Source organism: Schistocerca serialis, chromosome 5, assembly GCF_023864345.2.
Source record: "Schistocerca serialis cubense isolate TAMUIC-IGC-003099 chromosome 5, iqSchSeri2.2, whole genome shotgun sequence".
Classification (NCBI taxonomy): domain Eukaryota; kingdom Metazoa; phylum Arthropoda; class Insecta; order Orthoptera; family Acrididae; genus Schistocerca; species Schistocerca serialis.
The window spans coordinates 738,604,664-738,626,511 of record NC_064642.1 but is presented as its reverse complement, the minus strand read 5'-3'; the positions used below and the strand labels follow the sequence as shown (position 1 = coordinate 738,626,511).

General features: G+C 43.0%; 1 protein-coding gene across 1 annotated transcript in view; it reads left to right on the top strand.

The window, feature by feature from the left end:
• Positions 1-578: 578 nt before the first annotated feature.
• LOC126482200 (uncharacterized) overlaps positions 579-21,848 on the top strand; it is a 69,314-nt gene continuing 48,044 nt past the window's right edge. Inside the window, exon 1 of the mRNA XM_050106178.1 lies at positions 579-618. Within this exon, the coding sequence (XP_049962135.1) occupies positions 579-618 (40 nt within the window). The remainder of the gene's footprint in view (positions 619-21,848) is intronic.

The following is a 21,848-nucleotide window of genomic DNA, read 5'->3' as shown; positions in this document are numbered from 1 at the left end:
TCTAGTGTAATCCATGGAAGAGTGTGAACGACTTCACATGTCTGCGAGTCGTGTTACTGAGGCGGGACGTGGGAACCAGCCCGGTATTCAGCTAGTTGGATGTGGAAAACCGCCTAAAAACCACATCCAGGCTAGCTAGCACACCACACCCCGTCGGTAGTCCGCTGGGCGGATTCGATGGAGGGGGTGCGCCTACCCGAGTTCAGGAAGCAGTGCATTAGCGCTCTTGGCTAACCTGGCGGGTCCGAAGATTTTAATTTACTTAAGTGCACATTAATACGATCTGCAGTCTTTAGCGACTTAAATTTGTCTTCGTTTGTTAGTTGGTAACTCGGTTTACTGTCTCTAATTTGATACATCATTTCAAACTAAACTTTCGTGCCGACGAGCGTGCTCTGCGCATTTTGCAGTTTTTACCCGATATGCACGTAGATTGACACGCGATGACAATTGGGTCTGTAGCAATTATAATTACTGGTCACCGACATGCTAGTCGTTGATTCGTTGCTGAAGTTGTAGGGTTCTCGAGTGTAAAATGAAATCCTTGCGATTAACTTAGACAAAATAGGTATCCCTGGATGAAGCACATGATTCCACCGTACTTCCAGTGTGGCAGAGGTGAGTGAACCTCAATTAGGGCCATTCACAAACAACAACTTAAGTACACATGTTATTCCAAAAACGTTATCGTGCAAGTAGGGGCCTGGAGGTGCTGGTGAAAAAACGCACATTGATAAGGTTATCTTTTGTTTTAAAAAGGCTTTCTCAGTAATAAATTTTTAAGTCTGGCATATCTTTAAAAAAATTATTTCTAAACAATTTCAAATAGCTTGACAATTTTCATTATGAAAAGGAGGTTGATTACCAAGTATCACATTAACAACTTTCCAATAATGAGATTTTAACTTGACATATACATATATATATATATATATATATATATATATATATATATATATATATATATATGTATGACAGCAGTAAAAAAACTTTTAAAAATAGCTCTATGTAAAGGATATTGCAAGGTTTGACGTTAACAATAAGAAGATTTTAAACTTGTTATATCAATAAGGAAACAATTAAAAAAACTTCAAGTACCTAGCTTGTACTAAGCAAAAATAGTTGTCTCTCGCCACTTACATAACTTATATATGTTACAAGATAAATGTGAATAAGCCAGCACACAAATATTCACATTAAAAGTAGTTCCCAAAAAAATTTTTTTCCTTAGCTCGGTGAGGGAGTGACATGCGTAAAGGGAGCCAAATCACAATAGGTGGAATAGTTATTGGTGGTCTACAGAGTCGCAGCAGATCAGCCCCAAAACTTGCATTACAAGCCACCATCTCCCCTAGTTACCCAAAACCAGAAGATGTAGCAAGGGCAGTGCCTGTACAGACTTCGAAACACCGAGGCGCACGACACTGACCCTAAATCACCCAATCGAGGTGTGAATGAAAACGGCGCGACCAAAAAGCAATTACCACATTCCCGCGGACAGGCAAACGAAAACTGTGGTGGGACGACCCCAACAAACCCACTGGTAAAGAAACTCATACACTTCACTAGAACTTGAAAACCTTCTCTGTTACATAAAACAGTACTCAACTTCTCACACTCCACCCAAGCGCCGGGAACACGTCGCACTTCCAAATGTTCGACAGAGCCAACCGATGCCAGTGGTTTCAACGGCCGATAAGAAGACATACGGTCCCACGCGCTGATCTCCTGCACCACGGCTTCTAAGCTTCATAAGCCCCGTACATGCGGGTAAGGCAGACTTAGCCCCTGACAGCCAAGAGGTCGGCCAAAGAACGTGGCGAGCAGTTGACGACCCCCAACAGCAGGGCCCCGCTCGCGCCACCACCTCTCTCGGTCACCGCCCAGTACGTACTCCTCGATCGTCACGTGACCGTACACTCGCTCCACCTCCCGCCAGAGAGCGGTAGCGATCCAAACACCGCGCCAAACCGAAAGCGCCACCGCAAACACTAGACGCGAAGCGAAAGCACTCCGCCTGGCGCGCTTCTCGAAGAGCCGGACACAACTATGGCTCAGTAAGTACACATTCAGTTTGAGTCTTCAGACGACAATACTAAGTGAGACTACATGTAAACATTTCCTTTCATTCTCCGTAATATACTTAAGAACATATTTTCTTTCGTTGGCTTCCAGTGCTGCATCAGACTGGAGGACAAATGACCGATAAGTCTCTTGCGCATCAGAATATTCGCCGCATTTACCGTTGTAACTTAGGGAAGACTGCACGTCGATAAACAGGGTGACAATTACTTAATGACCACGTTTACACTGGGTGTTTTGTGTTACTCACTTATTTTTCTGTTTCTTCTCAACTGAAGGTTAAGCCCAACATTTGCGACATTTAGTGGTATATCATGGAAAGGTGGAATTTTATGTGCTTGCAATTACACAGTTGTAGCTCAAAGAAAGTTCCGCGCTACATTTGGTGGGCATGCGTGTTCTTCATGAAAGTAAATTCTGCGACGTGTTGAATCTCACAGAGCTAGAGGCGGTGTAATTGATAGAGGCATAGATTTGCATGCGATGGAGAAAACACTGAATGGGCGTGCGCTGCAGTCACAAACAGTCTATAGAAATATATAAGACTGTTGTCACAAAAAATTGTGTCAATAGAGAAACAGATCTCAACATTCTGAGAAAAAGTCTGAACTTGTTTCCATGCAAACTTCAGGCGTGGCACAAGCTGAATTTTGAAATTCGTCTGTCGCTATTCGTCACGATGCTTGGATTTAACTCAGCCAATCAAAGACATAACCAGAGAGACTAATAATGACAGATGACGGATACTTGAATACCCAGAATGTGAGAGTGTGGACGGAACAAATCCTATGTGAGGTTCATGAATGCCCTTTACATACTACATACTTTACAATATCGTGCGCAGTTTCAAGATCGTGGATAAGAGGCCGACATACTGTAACTGTTGATGGTGATGCTTAGAAACACTTAGATAGTTTTTTGTTCCTGACTTACAGCGATGGAGCCGCAATTTTGTGGACACGTCCTTTCAGTAAGAGAGCTCAAAAAGCAACACGAGGCTTGAAATGAGAAAATTATTCAATCTACATTTGCCATTTTGAGGTTAAGTGATACTGAATAGACACACCATACCCCAGGTTTAACTGCTCCAGATCTTCTTAGTGGGTTATTTACAATGTAAAGTGAAACTCAACAAACCAAACGACTCAGTTGATATAAAATACGCCATATGAAATTAAATTCCATTCATATCGAATGAAACACTTACCAGAGTTGTGGGTGAGGTGTCATTTCGTAGTCACGAACGCATACAATTCAATGGAAGATAGCTAAATACCGTTTTCTTCTTCTTTCTGCGAGGTTTCCAGACCATGTGTCGTCTATCTCATCCAAGTTTCCATCTCCTTCTGTCTTGCCAGTTCCTTTCTTGGATGGCTTTGTCGTGCATCACACACACAACTCCATTTTTCCTATGCAGCCGAGGTCTTCCTCATTTTACTGTGGTGTGGAGGTCTTCACTGTTATGTGTCTTTCCTCTTGCATTGTCCTAAGATGTCCATGCCACATAAGTTGCTTGATTTCAACTGTATCTACAATTTTCTTCGTAACTTCTATCTGTTCGCGTAGCAACTGATTTGTTATTTTGCCTGTCCTTGTTACTTCGCAACTTCGTCTTCAAAACTCAATTTCCATTGCCTTTAAATATTCTCTACGACTTCCCACAGCTCTGCACCATACAGATCACTGCCCTCAGCTATAGTTTTGCATATATTCTGTACATATCTTTTGATGTATTTTTAATGCAAATAATTGATCTTACCTGCTTAATTCCCACCTTTCCCACTGTGTGCTTTCTGTTGAGTTCCGATCAAGTTCCGAAGCTTCACTCTGGTTCTCTCTCTCTCTCTCTCTCTGTGGCCCTTTCTCTCTCTCTTTTCCCAATATCTCAAGCCCGAATCCAATTTCGACTACCAGTGTACCTCGAGTGTTGTTATGGATTTCGAACGCCGTCAGCCCTGTTTGTAATTAAAAGAATGACACTGCAGCTGCTTAATTCTCACGTTTCCCTTTCCTGTTCTATGTTTTCGGTTTAATTCCGATGTTCTAGTTTTGAAATTTTTACGGGTTGAAATTTTCCAAGTGATGGGGAGCAGGTTGACTGCCTGAACCTCCAACCTGGAGCACCACGTAATTTTTAATCTAGATTTTTTTCCGCTATACCGACTGTCGTTAGTGGAATTAAGGGCTCGTTACTCCCTAACTCTATCTTTCAAGAAAAGCAGACAGTGTATGTTATTCTCCGGTATTACTACTTACTACTTCACTTTTGTGGCTGAGGGTTTAACTCGAATAGAATTACACTAAGTATAAATGAGGTGGTTAATTTTATTTGCCAGCCTGTGTTTACTTGTTCTGGATGTAACTGGTGGTCCCCCTCAGCGGCCCCACGCTGTGTGCTGTCTGCTGATAGAGGCGGCATTGCCCGGTGTCAGCCGCCGATGGCGCTGTATTGTGTCAGCGGAGCGCTCCGGCAATTTGTAAGGAAGGCCGCGTTTGTTTAGCGCCGGGATATAAACGGTGACGCGGCGCGCGGAAAACCCCCGGCGGGAAATTTATGACGCGTGCGCGGCGGGCGGCCTCGGAAAACAGGCGGGGTGAGCGAGCGAGCAGCGGCCCGTCCGCCGTGCCATAAGCCGGACCCTGCCGGAGCTCTTAAAGCCACTGGCAACACTTACGCACTTTCGCCCAGAGCGCAAATGTTTGCTTGCTACTCCGCGCCGGATGAATAAATAGTACGCTCGCCTTGCGTGCGCACGCAGAGGTAGCCGCGCTCAAAGGAGACTTATTTCGGGATGCGCCACGCCTCTGATCCGGCGCCTAACCTCTGGAAATTCGCTCGCGCGAGGGGTCAGTTCATTAATCAAAACGCTTCACGTGACGTTACTGCGCTCGCGGAATGCTACCAGCTGTTTTCTGCGCGGTATTTCCGTTCCTCAACAGACCTTTACGATATCAGTTGCACAGATTCCGAGACTACCTCGTTCGTACTACTGTTTATCACAATGAAAAGAAGCGTTGCTAAAATTAATATGCGAGAGAGATCCAAAAAACCGGAATTATATATAAAAGATATATATGAAACGCCTGGTTAAATCCGCAGGATAGAACAAGTAGTTGGAATTGTGGAAAGGGGCCAAAAATGAACGGCTGTCAGTTACACTGGAACACATATAACTTTATTTAGTTGCCCAAACATTACAGAGCAAATTTCCGAGCTTAACTATCGACTGAATATGTCACAAAATCTTATGGCTTAAGGGCACAACCTCTTTAATTTTTAAAACGGCCGAAGGCCCATGGTTTAAAATTCAACTACAAGAAATTTTTAAAAGGTAGGAAGCGCAAGGTTTCATCCTTAATTAATGTTTCAAACGAAGCTGAAGGACCAAACAATTTAAGCCTTGAAAGGTAAGGAACTTTAATTTTAAAACGGCTGAAGGCCCATGATTTAAAAACACAAATACAATAAATTTTCAGAGGCAGGAGGCCCAAAGCTTTATCCTTAAATAATTTTTTAAAAAAAGGAGGCTGAAGGCCCAATCAATCTAAGACTTAACAACAAGGAATTTTACTTTTAAAATGGCTGAAGGCTCATGATTCAAAACACAACTACAATAAATTTTTACAAGGCAGAAGGCCCAAGGCTTTATCCTTAAATAATTTTTTTAAATGAGGCTGAAGGCCCAAACAATCTAACACCAAGAAAGGAATTTTAATTTTAAGATGGCTGAAAGCCCGTGACTGAACAACAAAATTCAAAAGGCAGAAGGCCCATTATTTAAAACTCAACTAATAGCATACAGATTCATACCATCGACTATGAGCCATTAAAATACACAATCAAACACAAATAAGAAAATGCAGTACAGCCAGTGGCGCTCAGAAGTTTCCGGGGGTCAGTCTGCACTTGAAATATTAACGCTCGCTTAAGGAAGACAGGTAGCTGGTCCAACTGTATTCGATCCGCCAGCAACCCAACCAAGAGACAGTCAACGGACCCACCGACAAGACGACTTGCTTTTCACCCGACCAGTACACAAGGAACTCCAAAGCCAAAACGTAGAAGGCGTAGCTGCCCACAACCAAGTATGCATAAGCTGTCAAATCTACACACATGTGTTGGACAGCGACAACACGGTGAGGAAAGGACACTGCCTGAATTTTACGTCAGTGGCCAGTGCAGGTAACCGGAACGCTAACGGCCACATGGCAGAAAATTCCGCTGATGCACTTGGACTTCAAATAACCAAAGTACAGTTAAACTCCACCGGATTGTGGCCAAACTTTCACCAACTCGAACATTGGCTGGTGCTCATGGGAATAACCCTAACAGACGACCATGAAAACCAACGGCTCAATGTGAAAAGACTGGCTTCGGTAATTAAATAACCACTCAACTCTGATGTGCTGGGTCGGTGAGCCACGAACCTCGTAGCAATTGGAACAGCTCCCACACACTCCGACACTGCGAAGAGACCGCCAGCGGGCCCAGCCCACTGCGCCGCACGGAGATTTCCTGGCTGATACACACCAACCGACCGTCTGCCGCACAGCAGCAAGGAGACAGCACTAAAATAACTCAGCAGCCGACATCACAAGCTATACACAGTTTCACGAACACTTGCATGAAGGACTAGACAATACTAATTGCAGAAACTGTGCTATAACAAGAACGAATCACGAGTCGGCACACACCGGCAACCCATAAGCGATCGCCAGCCAACATACACGTCATCTGACAAGACAACCGACCGACGACCATTCAGGGTAGTCCACACTCAAGCGATATGTATCAGAAACTGTCAGGCGAGCCATGGCTGTCCGGACATCACTGCAGCTGAGCCCTGACCAAACTTCTGCCGCGTCGTAAGTCAAACACTGCCAGGTCCTAACTGCACTGCTAGCGTCTCCCAACTCACTGGCAACCCCAACTAATCCGAACACACGACAAGCGAGAAGTAATAGCCGTCAGCAAAGATAATACGCCAGGGCTTATAACGATAAGCGTCGCTGCTGCCGCTCACAGGCAGGCAAGGCAGCAACTCAGTGACACCAGAAACTGAAATCAACATAACGAGGTGGTCGTACAGTAAAAACAGGATGTCAAATGAGTTATTGCACAAACATGAGCCACGCATGGCTCAATATATTTTCAAATTGCTTACAAAGAACCCTTCAAAATATTCTCCATTACAATAACACATTTGTGCCACCGGTGCTTCCATTGTTCGAAACGTTTTTTGTAGGCATCTTCAGAAATGGCTGAAAGTTCTTCCACCGTTTTTTTTCTGTGACTTCTTCAATGTTGTCAAGTCGGTGTCGTTCCATGAGCCTTTTCGTGTGTGGACATAAGAAAAAGTCACACAGAGCCAGATCAGGCGAGTATGGTGCGTCGTGCAGCGGAACCACCCATTTATAGCAAAAAAAAAAAAACTGTCAAACAGAGAGGTGTGGAGGTGCGTTCTCATGGCGCAAGAACAAGTCTCCTATCTGCCACAAGTCCGGTCTTTTTTTAATGAACGCTGTTGAGCAACCTTCTTAACACTTCCAAATAAAAACTTTGATTGACGGTCTGCCCTGGGGGAACAATCTCTGATGGAACTACAGTCTTGGGATCCGATATTTCGATTTGACTTGACGACATTTCTTCGGACGGGTGACTATGACGTCTTCCATTGGTTTCACTGTTACTTTGTTTCTGGATTGCAACTATAGCACCATGACTCATCACCAGTAATGACCTTTGACAGAAAACCTGGATCACTTTTAAGCTGTTGTTTCAAAGCACGACATGTTTCAACTCGACGTTCCTTTTGATTGCCTGTCAGAACGCGATGAACAAACTTGGGAGCAATACTTTTCGCTCCCAAATCTTCCGTTAAAATGCGCTGAACCGAGCTCCAAGATAACCCACTAATCTACGACAGTTGATCAATTATCTGTCGACGGTCTGTGAGTACAAACTCTTGAATTTTTTCAATGTTTTCGTCGATTTGGGCAGCTGATGGACGCCCAGAACGAGGTTTGCCATCAGTCAACATATCGCCATTTTTAAATAGAGCAGACCACTCGTACGCATGAGTTTTTCCCATAGCGTCATCTTGGTGAGCTGTTTGCAACATTAAAACAGTTTCTGGATTGTAACTATAGCACCATGACTCATCACCAGTAATGACCTTTGACAGAAAACCTGGATCACTTTTAAGCTATTGTTTCAAAGCATGACATGTTTGAACTCGACGTTCCGTTTGATTGCCTGTCAGAACGCGAGGAACATACTTGGGAGCAATACTTTTCGCTCCCAAATCTTCCGTTACAGAGTACAAAACAAAATTTCACAGCTGCACTTTGTTCAGTTAAACATGTCATTATAAAAAAAGAAACAAGAAGATAACAGCGCTAGTAAAAACCATCACTACATGTGAACAGAACAGAGTTGTGCTGTACACGCCCAGCGGCAGAAATGTGTACTACAAAGCTCCGCCCAAAGTAATGTTATTCATTTTTCTTTTCTTTTTATTGGGCACCCCTAGTATAAAGGGCTGCCAAATGTTTTGTCTAAAACTGTAGGTCGGTTTTCCCTTTCGTGTGTACATGAGCGTGTTTTTCATGTAGAAGAGAGTGTTGTTGCTTGAGACACTTTTCAGACGTTCGCCTCTAGGCAGAAGTATAACGTACACCTAATTTTGACTCCATTTTTAAATGATAACATTCCCTTTTTCTGTGCTGCAATCTCTTTCAGAAATAATAAAAATTACTCTAGGAAAGTAAGGTTATTCCAGTTGTGGAAAAATGTTCCAATGTACTACATTGTCACGTACCTAGGAACACATATTCTGCAATTACAAAAATTGCTCCTGGAAACTGAAGTTCATCTACATCTACATAATATCTCTGCAATCCACAATTAAGAGCCTGGGAGTGGTTTCAACGAATAATTTTCAAGCTATTTCTGTACCGTTCCACTCTTGAACAGCGTGCGTGAAAAACGAACACTTCAATCTTTCTGTGCAAGCTCTAATTTCTCTTATTACGATTGTCGCTCCCTCCTATGTACGTGGGCGCCAACAAAATATTTTCCTCTCGGAGGAGATCCTGCTCCTTTGTTTAATGATAGCCACCTCAACTCACCCGTCATATCCGTGACACTCTCTCCCCCATTTCTAGATAGTGCAAAACTGTCTGCCCTTCTTTGAACGTTTTCGATGTCTTCTGTCAATATTACCTAATGCGGATACCACATCGCACAGCAATACTTCGAAAGAGAACGTACAAGCTTTTTGTAGGCTGTCTCCTTAGCAGACTGATTGCATTTTCTCAGTGTTCTTCCAATAATAGTAGTTTTTGGGTTGTTTCAATCTATGTGACTGTTCCAACTTAAGACATTCGTAACTGTAGTCCCTAGGTATTTTGTTGAATTTACAGCCTCTAGATTTGTGAGATTTATCTTGTAACCGAAATTAAACGAGTTCCTTTTGATAGTCATGTGGAACACTTCACACTTTTCATTATTTAGAGTCGATTGCCACTCTTTACATCATACATATATCTTGCCTAAATTATTTCAAAATTTGTTTTGATCATGTGACGATTTTACGAGAGGTTGAATGACAGCATCATCTGCAAGCAACAGTGCTGCTTAGAATGTCTACTAAGTCGTTTATGTATGTGAGGAACAGCACAGGGCATTGTTTTTCGTGAATTACTACGAACTGTGACTTCTCGGACAGAAAATCACGATTCCTGTCGCCCCAGTGAGATGATAATCCACAGGCACGCAGCTTGTTTGAAAGTCGTCCGAATGTGAAAAGATGTTCCAAAGTACACCTGATAACAAATATACTGTTGAAATTTAAAAGGGTTGCAGTCGAGAAAACCTTATCATCTGTGCGTTTAACAGTCTATCCTGTAACGTTATTATCCTTCTACATACTAATAAGCATTAACTGAAGTCACAGTTACACGTTTAATACATTTTGCAATAGAAACTATTAAAAAGTAAAAGAACATTTGTACAAGTAATGTATTTGCAGTTGCGAATATTACCAACCATCAGCTGTATAATGGAATGACGACAATGAAAAAAATCGTGTCGTACGGGGACTTGAACCCAGCTTTCCCGTTTATCGCGACCGGTTTCCTTTCCTTTTGGCCAGGCATGCACGCCTCACGGCCAGACCAAATCCTCCGCATCAAATGATTATTAAATCAACACCCTAATCTCTTGACAGGCGTTGATATACATCAACTGGGACAGGTGAAAATCTGTGCCCCTACCGGGACTCGAACCCGGTATCTCCTGCTTACATAACACACGCTCTATGCACCTGAGCCACCGAGTGCACAGAGGATAGTGCGACTGCAGTGATTTATCCCTTTCACGTTCCCCGTGAGACCCACATTCCGAACTTAATGTCCACACACTACATTTGTAGTGCTCCTGCCTATTACACTCGTTATTCGCGGCAGACAATCTTACTGAGTTCCGTAAGAGTTCGGGCAATGCGTGTGCATCCAGCACAGAAGAAGGTCAATGGCTGGTTAGCCTTAACTATATGAAAATGTTATCTGTTCTTTCGGACATGTCCGAAAGAACAGATAACATCTTCATACAATCCTCCGCGTGTCGTCAACTATGCAATGAAAGTGCCGTAAAGTAATGCTCTCTAATTCTTTATGCGAAAACACTTAAGGCTTTTTAAATCTACCAAACGTTACTAACATTCTACTCCTTTATTCGACATACCTGCATATTTGCAGCCCTCTGTCATACGAGGGTTTCGAACTGTAGCGTGTAACATGGCGGGTGTAACGTAATTACGTCAGTGCGTGAGAAACGGGGTGATGTAATCGAGTTTCGAGTTCAAGGAGTTCGTACACATGGAGCAACTTCTCCTTCAGCGTGGCAATGCCAGACGACAGCCGGCCGCTGGTGGCCGAGCGGTTCTAGGCGCTTCAGTCTGGAGCCGCGATACCGTTACGGTCGCAAGTTCGAATCCTGCCTCGGGCATGGATGTGTGTGATGTCCTTAGTTAGATTTAAGTAGTTCTAAGTTCTACGCGACAGATGACCTCAGAAGTTAAGTTCAAATGGCTCTGAACACTATGGGACTCAACATCTGAGGTCATCAGTCCCCTAGAACTTAGAACTACTTAACCCTAACTAACCTAAGGACATCACACACATCCATGCCCGAGGCAGGATTCGAACCTGCGACCGTAGCAGTCACGCGGTTCCGGACTGAAGTGCCTAGAACCGCACGACCACCGGGGCCGGCAGAAGTTAAGTCCTATAGCGCTCAGAGCCATTTGAGACAGACCACATACGAGTGCTGCGAGATAAATATGTAGACAGGAGGAATAAAGGTGTAGAATGATAACAAGGTTGGTTTCATTCGAAACTCCTTAATAACTTTAACACGCACACGCACACACACACACAAAAAAGAAAACGGAGGCATTACTTTTCAGCATGTCCTCGTACAAACTGTATCTGGAATGCGATAGGCAGCTAACCCAGAAATTGTTAGAAAGTTATTTGAATGTTTAGATTCAATGATTATGCACTGCTTGACAATTGCTAAGGAACAACTGGCACTTGCTAAGGAACAACTGCCAACTGCTGCGGAACAATCGACAGTTGCTGCGGAAGACTCTCCCAGTAAAAGAACATCTAGAGGGCCGGGCTGTTAACTGCAGCTAAGCCCGTGCAAAAGCTGTGTGTGCAGTCGATGCTTGGTGGAGTATCCCTCAATATATGAAGAACTAGTACTCGCCTTTATTCTTCCACTGTAGAAAAGAAAGATTTTGGAATATATTCGAATTTTAATAAAACCCGAAGTATCTCAGTTCCTTGTGTGTGTGTGTGTGTGTGTGTGTGTGTGTGTGTGTGTGTGTGTGCGTGTGTGTTAGCTCGGGGTCTTCCGTTCTAGTACTGTTCTCAGTTAGTACACAGGATGCTTATGATCGCTATGAATTTGAAATAACTAGGTTTGTGATTAATAAATAAGATTTATGATCAAATGCTACTAAATGAAAGGTCGTTTGTATTGTGCCACATGCTTTTCGCTTCTTTTTACTTGTGAAGCATCTTCAGTGACCTGTAATATATGTTTGCTTTTGTACACAATAATTTAATCATGTAGTGACTGCAGATTTGTTATTACTGTAAGGGGAAGTGGGGTTATGTTAATCAGAGATATGCAAGTGGCTCTGCAAACAACCTTTCATTTCGATGAATTAGATGGAACACATCTCCAAGAAAGCATTAATTCCTTTGCTTTCTCATTTTTACAAATTTTTTCAGTACACTTTTGTATTCTGCCCATGTTCTCTATTTTCACCGCCCCTAGTCTTCTTGGTTTCCTTCTATATTTAGTATTTTATTCTTATTTCATTTTTCGTCTGTCATTTACGATTTTTGATATTAATTTCTTTCCAGTTCTTTTGTTACTCTTGTTATCAAAGCCATTGTCGACTTCCGACATACGCGAATATTTCATTTGTTAGTCTCTCTTCTTTCAATTACCAATCTAAAAAATTATCTTGTTCTCTGCCATTACTTCTAATTTCATCTAGGTATTATCTTTAATTAATTAACCTATTTAGTTCACTTTTAGACCAACTCTTACATCTGACCAAACATCCATAGTAAGAGTTATCAGTATAATATAGTTATTACGTCTACAGTACTTGAAGATAGTAATAAGAATCCTAATAATAATAATGATAGTAGTCATTAGAAGATACATAGTATATTAGCGGTGCTATGGCATTTAGGTACTGATTTTCATACAGTTTCTTATGACCGTTCTTTAAATCACTATTTCATTAAACTGGCCGCATACAGTTAAGGTTGCTACTTAAAGTTTCTCCCTCTCCGTTTCTGCAGACATAACCTTTGCTAGAAGTGCTTTTTTCCGGGAGAAATGGGGCAGGGTCAGGCGACCTGAGAAATACACGAAACATGATGCAGAAAAAATGGATGATTTATACAAGAAAAAGTTCTTCAGTAATCCAGCAGGTCAATAGGCTTGGCCCACCTCTGACCCTTTTGCAAACAGTTATTCAGCTTGGTATTGATTAACAGTTGGATGTCCTCCTAAGGAATATCGTGCCAAATTCTGTCCAATTGGTGCGTTACATCGTCAAAATCTTGAGATGGTTGAGGTGCCCTTCCCATAACGCTACAGACGTTCTCGATTGGGTAAGATCCGACGACCTTGGTGGCCAAGGAGGGGTTTAGCAAGCACGAAGAAAAGCAGTAGAAAGTCTCGCCGTGTGCGGGCGGACATTATCTCGCTGAACTGTAACCTCAGGATGATGGGCAAGAAAACGAAGCGTAGAATATCGTCGACATGCCACTCTGCTGTAAGTGTGTGGCGGATAACAACCAAAGGGGTCCTCCTATGAAAAGAAATGACATCCCACACCATCACTCTTAGTTGACGGACCAAATGGCGGGTCGATAAGGTGCCCCTCCCCCCCTTCCCCTAGTCTGGCTAGTCTGGGCAGTCTCCAGACACTTTTTCGCAGGTCATCAGGGCTCATTTCGAAGCGTAACTCACTACCGAACACAATTCTACTCCAGTCCAATAAATCGGAGGCCGAAGACTCGTCTGGTGACTGCTTTCCGTGCAGTGGTCGGATACCAACCTGATGGTCGCACGCCATACGACCCCACAACCGGGAGCGATAGTCTGTGGTGCCATTTCTTTTCAAAGCAGGAAGACTTTGGTTACCATCCACGGCACTCTTAGAGCACAGTGGTATGTCGACGATATTCTACGCCCTGTTTTGTTGCCATTCATGGAGAGCCATCCTGAGCTTACATTTCCACAAAATGATGCCCGCGAGCACACTGTGACTATTTCTACAGCTTGTCTTCGTGCTTGCAAAACCCTATCCTGGCCAGCGAAGTTACCAGATCTTTCGCAACTGAGACCGTTTGGAGCGTTAAGAGAAGGGCCCTCCAACCAGCTCCGGATTTTGCTCATCTAACTCGCCGATTGGAGAGAATGTGGCAAGATATCCCTCAGGGGGCATCTAACAATTGTGTCAATCAGTGCCAAGCCGAATAACTGCTTGCGTAAGGGCCTAGGGTGTATCAATGCTCTATTGACTTGCTTTTTCTTTTGAATAAATGATCCACTTTTCCTGAAATTGTAATCTCCGTTTGTCTGTAAATGTACATCATATATCGATTTCGGTACCAATCGGGTAATTTCTTGGTCGCTTTTTTCTCTCAGAGTGTAACTTGCTTCTGTCAGTCCACTGTGACCCAAGGGATTAACGTTACTCGTTCATTGCCAGTAGGATGACAAAGAGAACATAGTTCTGCGTCTGCGCTGTAGTGACGCTCTGACCACACAGTCGTCGGGCATTTTACTGTTGACAGTTAGCAGTTTTTCAGTCGAGTGTGCTATGATTTTTGGTTGTCATAGTGATTCGTTAGAATCGGGTGGATGGAAACTCAATTTTTGATTGTAACAGAAACAGGTATGAAATATGTGTTTAATGTTGGCGATGAATAAAGCAGGATTGAAAATAGCTCAATTAGGTAAAATTAACCATCGGGTGTGAACTAGAAGAAAATGTAACTTTCACATACTATAGTACAGTACGTTTTTCGTGGTTTTCATGGAGGACAAAGCAAAACAACACTGACCACAGTGAAAATGGTAGCGCAGATCGTGAGTGCGCGGACTGAAATGATAGTCAGGCAGAGATTATATTCACATGTTTTACTCCTTCTGATTTATCGAGAACTGAACAGTCTCAGACTGATAAATTAAAATACAATAATAATGCAACAATTTAAATCAAACGGTGAACGCGCCAGGATAACCGTGAGCGCTAACGCGCTTCTTCCTGAACTCGGGTAGGCGCGCCGGCCCTGGATCGAATCCGCCCGGCGGATTAACGACGACGGCCGGTGTGCCGGCCAGCCTGGATGTGGTTTTTAGGCGGTTTCCCACATCCTACTAGATGAATATCGGGCTGGTCCCCACGTCCCGCCTCAGTTACACGATTCACAGACATTTGAAACACATTCACACTATTTCACGACCTTTACTCGATGCAGACAGCTGGGGTACACTAATTCCATCCTGGGGGGTATGGGGTGGCGGCAGAAAGGGCATCCGAAAACCCCCTAAAAATTAAGATGCCAAATCCGGTTAACCATGGCTGACCCTGCGTAACCGCGGGACAAGGCGCAAGCGATAGATAGGTAGATAATTGAATTTAAATTAAACCGTGAGAATGAGCTAGCTTACGGTCAGAACTCCTGGCCTTGCCGTATTTACCAGTGTGGAGCTCTACGCTACACGTAGTTTACAACTCCTGTAAGATAAATTTGCGATTCAGAATGTCATTGAAATATAGCATGGAGTTGGAACGGAAGTTCACATGCTGCTCTCTACAGGAAATCCCCGCTTGCGCCCACACTGAACAGAAGAACTTAAGACACTTGCACATCGCGAAACAAGGTGTCATTTTCCGCTAGGAAGGAAAAGGCTCTGTTATTTGGTAGCTGAAGAGGCCGGCAGGGGTCTACTAGCCAAAAATGTCACACTTTCTTATCTTTTTTCCGAATTTTCAACTCAGGAGATATGAGTACAATAAACGATCCGCGCTGAAAAACTGACTTTTGGTGTCTGATAGTCGCGCACTACCATTTCACGTTTAAAACGATTCTGTCATACATCATGTTGTAACTTTGCGATAAGAATGCACTCCGACACAGTCTGTGAAAGAAACAGGTGTGGTGCTACCAGAAGATGGTTAAATTCCTCGGACTTATTGTCCCTTTCTCTAATGGTGAAACTAGAAGGAATAATATGTGACGAAATGAAAAGAGGTTGGAAGTGATCATGTCGATGCCTCACGCATTCCAAAGATTTCCGTTCGACGGCACCTTTCCTTCATAGTGGCCACTGGTTTCTTCCAAAAATTCGTATTGTAGATGTAAGTAATGCGATACGCCTACAACAAATGTGTACGAATTCCTAAGGGACCAAACTGCTGAGGTCATCGGCCCTAGATTCACACACTACTTACACTAACTTATGCTAAGGACAACACACACATCCATGCCCGTGGGAGAACTCGAACCTCCTGCGGGAGCGGCAGCGCAATCCATGACACGGCCCCTAGACCGCGCGGCCACTCTGCGTGGCTACGCTTACTTGTTGCATGAGGAGCCACGATGACGTTTTTCCTCTATAAACGTGACTCACGAGGAATAGTAAACATTTTAGGAGGTGGTTGTTTAGAACTGGAAGGGCAGATGCATGGAGTTGCTATCATCTTCAAAATAGATTCTAAGATGAGCGACAACAAAAGTAAAACGGGTGGTGGAATGTAGTCGAATTAAATCAGGCGATTCGGAGGTAATTAGATTCTTAAATGAGACACTAAAAGGAATAGATGAATTTAGACATTTGACCAACAAAAAACTGGTGACTGCTAAAAATAGAGGGGGTATAAAACGCAGACTGGCGATAGGAAGTGAAGTAGTTCTGAAAAAGAGGAATTTGTTAACATATAATACAAATTTTCATGTTAGAGTATTTTATTTGAATCTATTTTAACTGAAAAGTTGCCTTGTACTGGAGAGAAGCGCTCACGGTAAGCAATTCCGACAATATAGAAGCTTTTGAAACGTAGTTCCATAGACGAATGGCGAATATTAGCTGTTTACATCTAATGAGGAGATACTTAATGAAATTATGAAGCAGCGAAATATATGGTACAACTTGACTAAAAGGAGGGATCGTTTGACAGGACACAACCTGAAGCTTCGAAGAATAATCAGTTGGGTAATTAAGGCCACAGTTGGGGCAAAAATTGTAGAGGGAAACCTAGGCATGAAATTAGTAGGCAGGTTGACATGGATGTAGCTTGCAGCAGGTATTTGGGTATGGAGTAGCTTACACTGTATACAGGGTGTCCCATTTATCTTGACGACCCTAAATAACTGTTTGTCTAGAAGCAAATTGCAAAAGATTTCAAGCAAATGTTCCTTAGCCGTCAGGTGGACATATTAACAACGGTATGACTTTTTTAAATGGCACCCAATATTTTTCCTCTCCTAAAAACCTATTCAAAAATATACCACAGTGTTTCATTCACTGAAAAACAACGTTATGAATTAAATAACACAACAATGACTTTGAGCCTGGGATCAGAAACTCGTCCACTTGCTGGATTTGTCAGAAAACAAATGAAAACCAATTAAAAACATAACACAAAATTGACTTTTACTCTTCTGTGCCATTGCCCATGAGTAGAACATTCAAAGGTGCTCGAAGTGGTGACCCTGGACACCAATACACTGGTGTACTGGCCGAATGAAATAATTATTTACTGCTTCTAGTGTTGCCTGCTGAAGAGAACTACAAGCAAGCACGATACGTTCCTTCCTGCATTTCCTCTGGAGTTATTTGAATATCGCGAAAGACAACGTCTTTACTGCATCTCCAAAGAAAAACATACGGAGGATTTAAATCAGGAGACCTAGCAGGCCAAGTAACTTCCTCCTCGACCAATCTATCTGCCAGGATACCTTCGGTACAGAACATGATGTGCACGCAATGCATTATGGGCTGCACATCCATCGTGTTGGTACCATACAAGCATTCTGGTTCTTACCAGCACTTCATCCAGAAGAGGAGGAAGAATTCATCTCAGGAAGTTGGCATACGCTATGCCGTTTAGAGTACCTCTGATGAAAAAAAGGGGCCAGGCATCCCACACCAGACGTTAACTCTCCATTGCTGCTGATGTTCCGCCTGTCTAAGCCATCGTGAGTTGTCGCTGGACTAATAATGCATGTTCCTTGTATTGCCTTTGTTTGAGAAGGAACATTCATCGGTAAATAAACCATTGGAAAAGAAGTTCGGGTTGGCGAGGATTTGCTGCTGGGCGCACTGACAGAACTGTACACGATTCCGGAAACCATTCCCATGCAGTTCTTGATGTAGGTGTACATAGTAAGAATGGAACCGGTGACGTGTAAGAATACGATGTACACTGGTTTTAGGAATGCCAGTCTCGTGTTCAAGCTGTCGTGTGCTCACGTGTGGAAGCGAGAACAGTAACTTCGGCAGCTTCGTCTGTGCAAGTGCTACGACGATTGCGTTGTCGTGAGTTGAAACGTCCCGTTTCCTGAAGCGTCACAACTAGTCTTCGGGAAGGTGGGTTCCTGTCAGGATATCGCTCTCTGTACAGTTCCGATGCCTGCGTAGTATTTCGCCTACCTTCAACAACAACAAAAACAACAACAATAAAAGAAACGTTATGTCGATGCAGTTTGTGGGAAAGACAGCTTTTACTGTATGCCTACTCTACGAAACAGTATTTAAAAGGAGTAAACTACTGTACTAAATTTACCCGTACATAAGAAAACAGTATTGGAATTACTGTTCTGCTAACTTACATTCCCCATAGATGAGCATCATTTCTACCTTCTCTTCGTTGATGTACATTCTACTCACACAACTGTTCAACTGACGGTGATTGACGGAATAACGGGTGTGCAGTCTACTTACGTTTACATTTGTCCTCTGTCAACGTCAGCACGTGGATGTGTTCCATTACCCCGAGTACCTGCACTAAGCGCTGGGAGCATCAACGTCCATGTTGTGTTATGTAATGAATAATGTTGTGTTTCAGTGAATGGTACACTGTGATACATTTTTAAATAGGTCTCTAGGAGAAGAAATGAGTTACCGAATAAAAAATACAGTGTTCCATTTAAAAGAGTCATACCGCTGTTCATATCTTTGCACAAAAAAAAGGAAAGAAAAACAAAGCTACAACGAAGGCGATCATGCTGATTGATGTCCGCCTGACGGCTAAAGAACATTTGCTTGAAACATTTTGTAATTTGCATCTGGACAATTTAGGGAGGTCAAGATAAATGGGCCACCCTGTATACCAGCATGAAGAACTGCATCAGATCAGGCTTCGGACAGCAGATCACTGCTAAACGACAGTGTAGACTAATTCCGGTAAGACATGCCGTGTAACACTTGCTACATTTCTAATGGTTACTGGGAAATAACTGTCAGCTATACTAATACTCACACAAGCAACAAAAATTGATCAAGTTCAAAGCTGGTTTTAATAAATTCCGCTTCCGGCTTGAACGCACTTTCGAATTCTCTTGTCAGCACCACGTATAGACATTCCGTGGTATTCTTGGCCTGTTTTTATAAAAGCGGCGCTATTCATAATCCAGACTTTCTCTTTGTGGCCATCGCCTTTCAAACATCGTCGAAGGCAAGTGTCTGAAGTGGTATGGTGTGGGGATCTATGTAGGCAAAAAGAGTAACAACTTCTGCCGTTGGTTCATTAGCAAACATTACTATTGCGATTACTCAGCGATTTGCAGTAAACCAACAACAAAATTCGGATCATCTACATTCACCTTGAAAAGCGACAGTCCATTCGGTTTGTCTCTCCACATTTGTTTATGATAAATAATTCGACTGAATGGTAGCCGAGCTAGACAGCATCTGTCATTGTAAAATTTTGGATAGATTAGTGAGACTGCAGTGATTGTATGTACTAACATCATTTACTCCTTTTAAACATTCTTTAATTTAAGCTGGTGCTGGCTATATTCATTGCTTTCCTGGGTGAACTTCAGAACTGAGTAGTGGTGCAGGTATAGGATAGGAGTTGTAAGTGGCATGTGGAAAGCGGCCGCCTGTGGGGCGAAGGAAAGTGGCCTACCTTCCCAGAAATGTGAGCGGCGCAGGTAGCCATCGTGATATCGTTTTGGGAAAGTTGTCTTGGCTAGTGTTATATTTGCGCCTGGCCTATTTTGTAGCTTATTGGGCACATCCATCTTGGACAGCTGTGCTGAGCGCCTTTGTCCTGGATGACGGAACTCAGGCAGCTGGGGGTAGGCCACGTTAAGATAAGCACATTTAAGTGATAAACATTTCCTGGCTTTCGGAAAAGAGAAAAAAAAAAGCCAAACAGCTCTGACATACTGCAGATTTAGAAGGTACCGCAGAGTTGGTAGATAGACTGAAGCAGCGTTTTTCAACTTTTCCCAGGGCTTGTCACGTGACATGGTTAGCTACTGCTCGAGAGGGCTCAAAATGGTTAAGCTGATGTGAGGCTTGGACGATGTAACACATAGCGCAAAGTGTTAGGATAGTTGGAAGGAAATCGAGGTTATTCAATTCTCGGTGTCTCGTCTCTTGTTGGTGGGATACTTTGTTAAGGAAGCAATCACACCATTGGCGGTCCGATATAGTTTTTAAGGGGATTAATTGCCCAGATTTTGAACAGGAAGAAGGGTGCAATCAGTTCTTTACTGACTAGAAAGAAAAGACTTAGTGTCTGGAGTTGGCACTGAAAGCATCGGATCGGTACTCCGAAACTTGCACTGCCGGCTGCAATAGCAGACGCCTTCAGCAGAGGGGGGGGGGGGTCCAAAGTTCGAGTCCTCAGCAGAGCGATCCTAGCGTTGTACCCAGTGGCAGCCAGGCATCGTGTCACCTTCCTCCCCATATGACAGTGACGATAGTCGTGAACGCAATTAGTATCCCTGGCATGTTAGGACCATAACGAACTAGAAGTTCAGATTAATGATCAGTTTTCCTTTTCTACGTTTGTCAGTGGATTCTCTTTTTCGTAGCTTTCTTTGGCTTTCCGTGCTGACAACAATGACTATAGTTGATGTGTTGGCATGGCAAAATAAATTTAAAGAAATTTTGTAATAAACTGAAGAGTTCACTTAAATCACGTCTTTGATTGGAGTAGATATTGCCTCCCTTTTCACAGTTGAAATTATGCGGTGATAAAATGCAAATTCCCCACCTTAAGATTCACTGCTGCGGCCGCCATCTTCCATACTGTTAGTCAATCAATTGTATCAATTTACCCTAGCATTGGTTCTTAGCGGTGAGTCTGTGTAACGATTATTCTGATTCAGCTAACTTAACTCTCACAACCACGTGGTGTTTCGCAAAGTACTTCTCAAAATTGTTGATTCCAAAATAAATTATGACGTTGGAGGTCGAGCAGAGTAATATCCGCATATTTTGGTACGTGGAAGTCTGATACGTGTAGGAGGACTACTAAACCATGTGAATGATGCAGTTTACTTCGTCCACACTGTGTTCATTTGCATGATCAGACTAAATATGACTGACGGGCATTTTACCACACTCCTGCAGTTTAGTGAAAACATAAGTTGAGCAGCCTTGAATGTGATTCTCTGCCACTATGTAGTCGTTTACCGTATTCTCCACAAACCGCAACATCATTTGTTGATGGTATCCTTGGGTTTGCTACAAGAACCTACAACAAAAATGACTCGACGTTTCGACAATCCATCTGTCCGCCATCTGCTGCTGCCGAGCTCGGTTGACAGTTTGTCAGTTAGCATCTCGACTCACCAGCAGAAGCTTTTCCTGAAGATGGTTGACAGATGGATCGCCGAAATATCAAGTTATCTTGATTTTAGGATCCGAGAAGATTGCCAAGGATTATTACGCACGGAGAGCCTATGGAGTCACAGCACTCCTTACACAAAATTGCTGTAATCATCACCTATAATTACTTGCGACACGCTTAAATAATACACTACAAATAGACAAGAAATCACAATCTCAATTGCAATTGTAAATTCAATTGCGCGAACTCAAGGACCACTTCATAATTTGAATTTCAAACTAAAAATGGAAATCGATATGTAAACCTACAACAACTACATTACCAACACGAGGAATGAAATCTTATTTG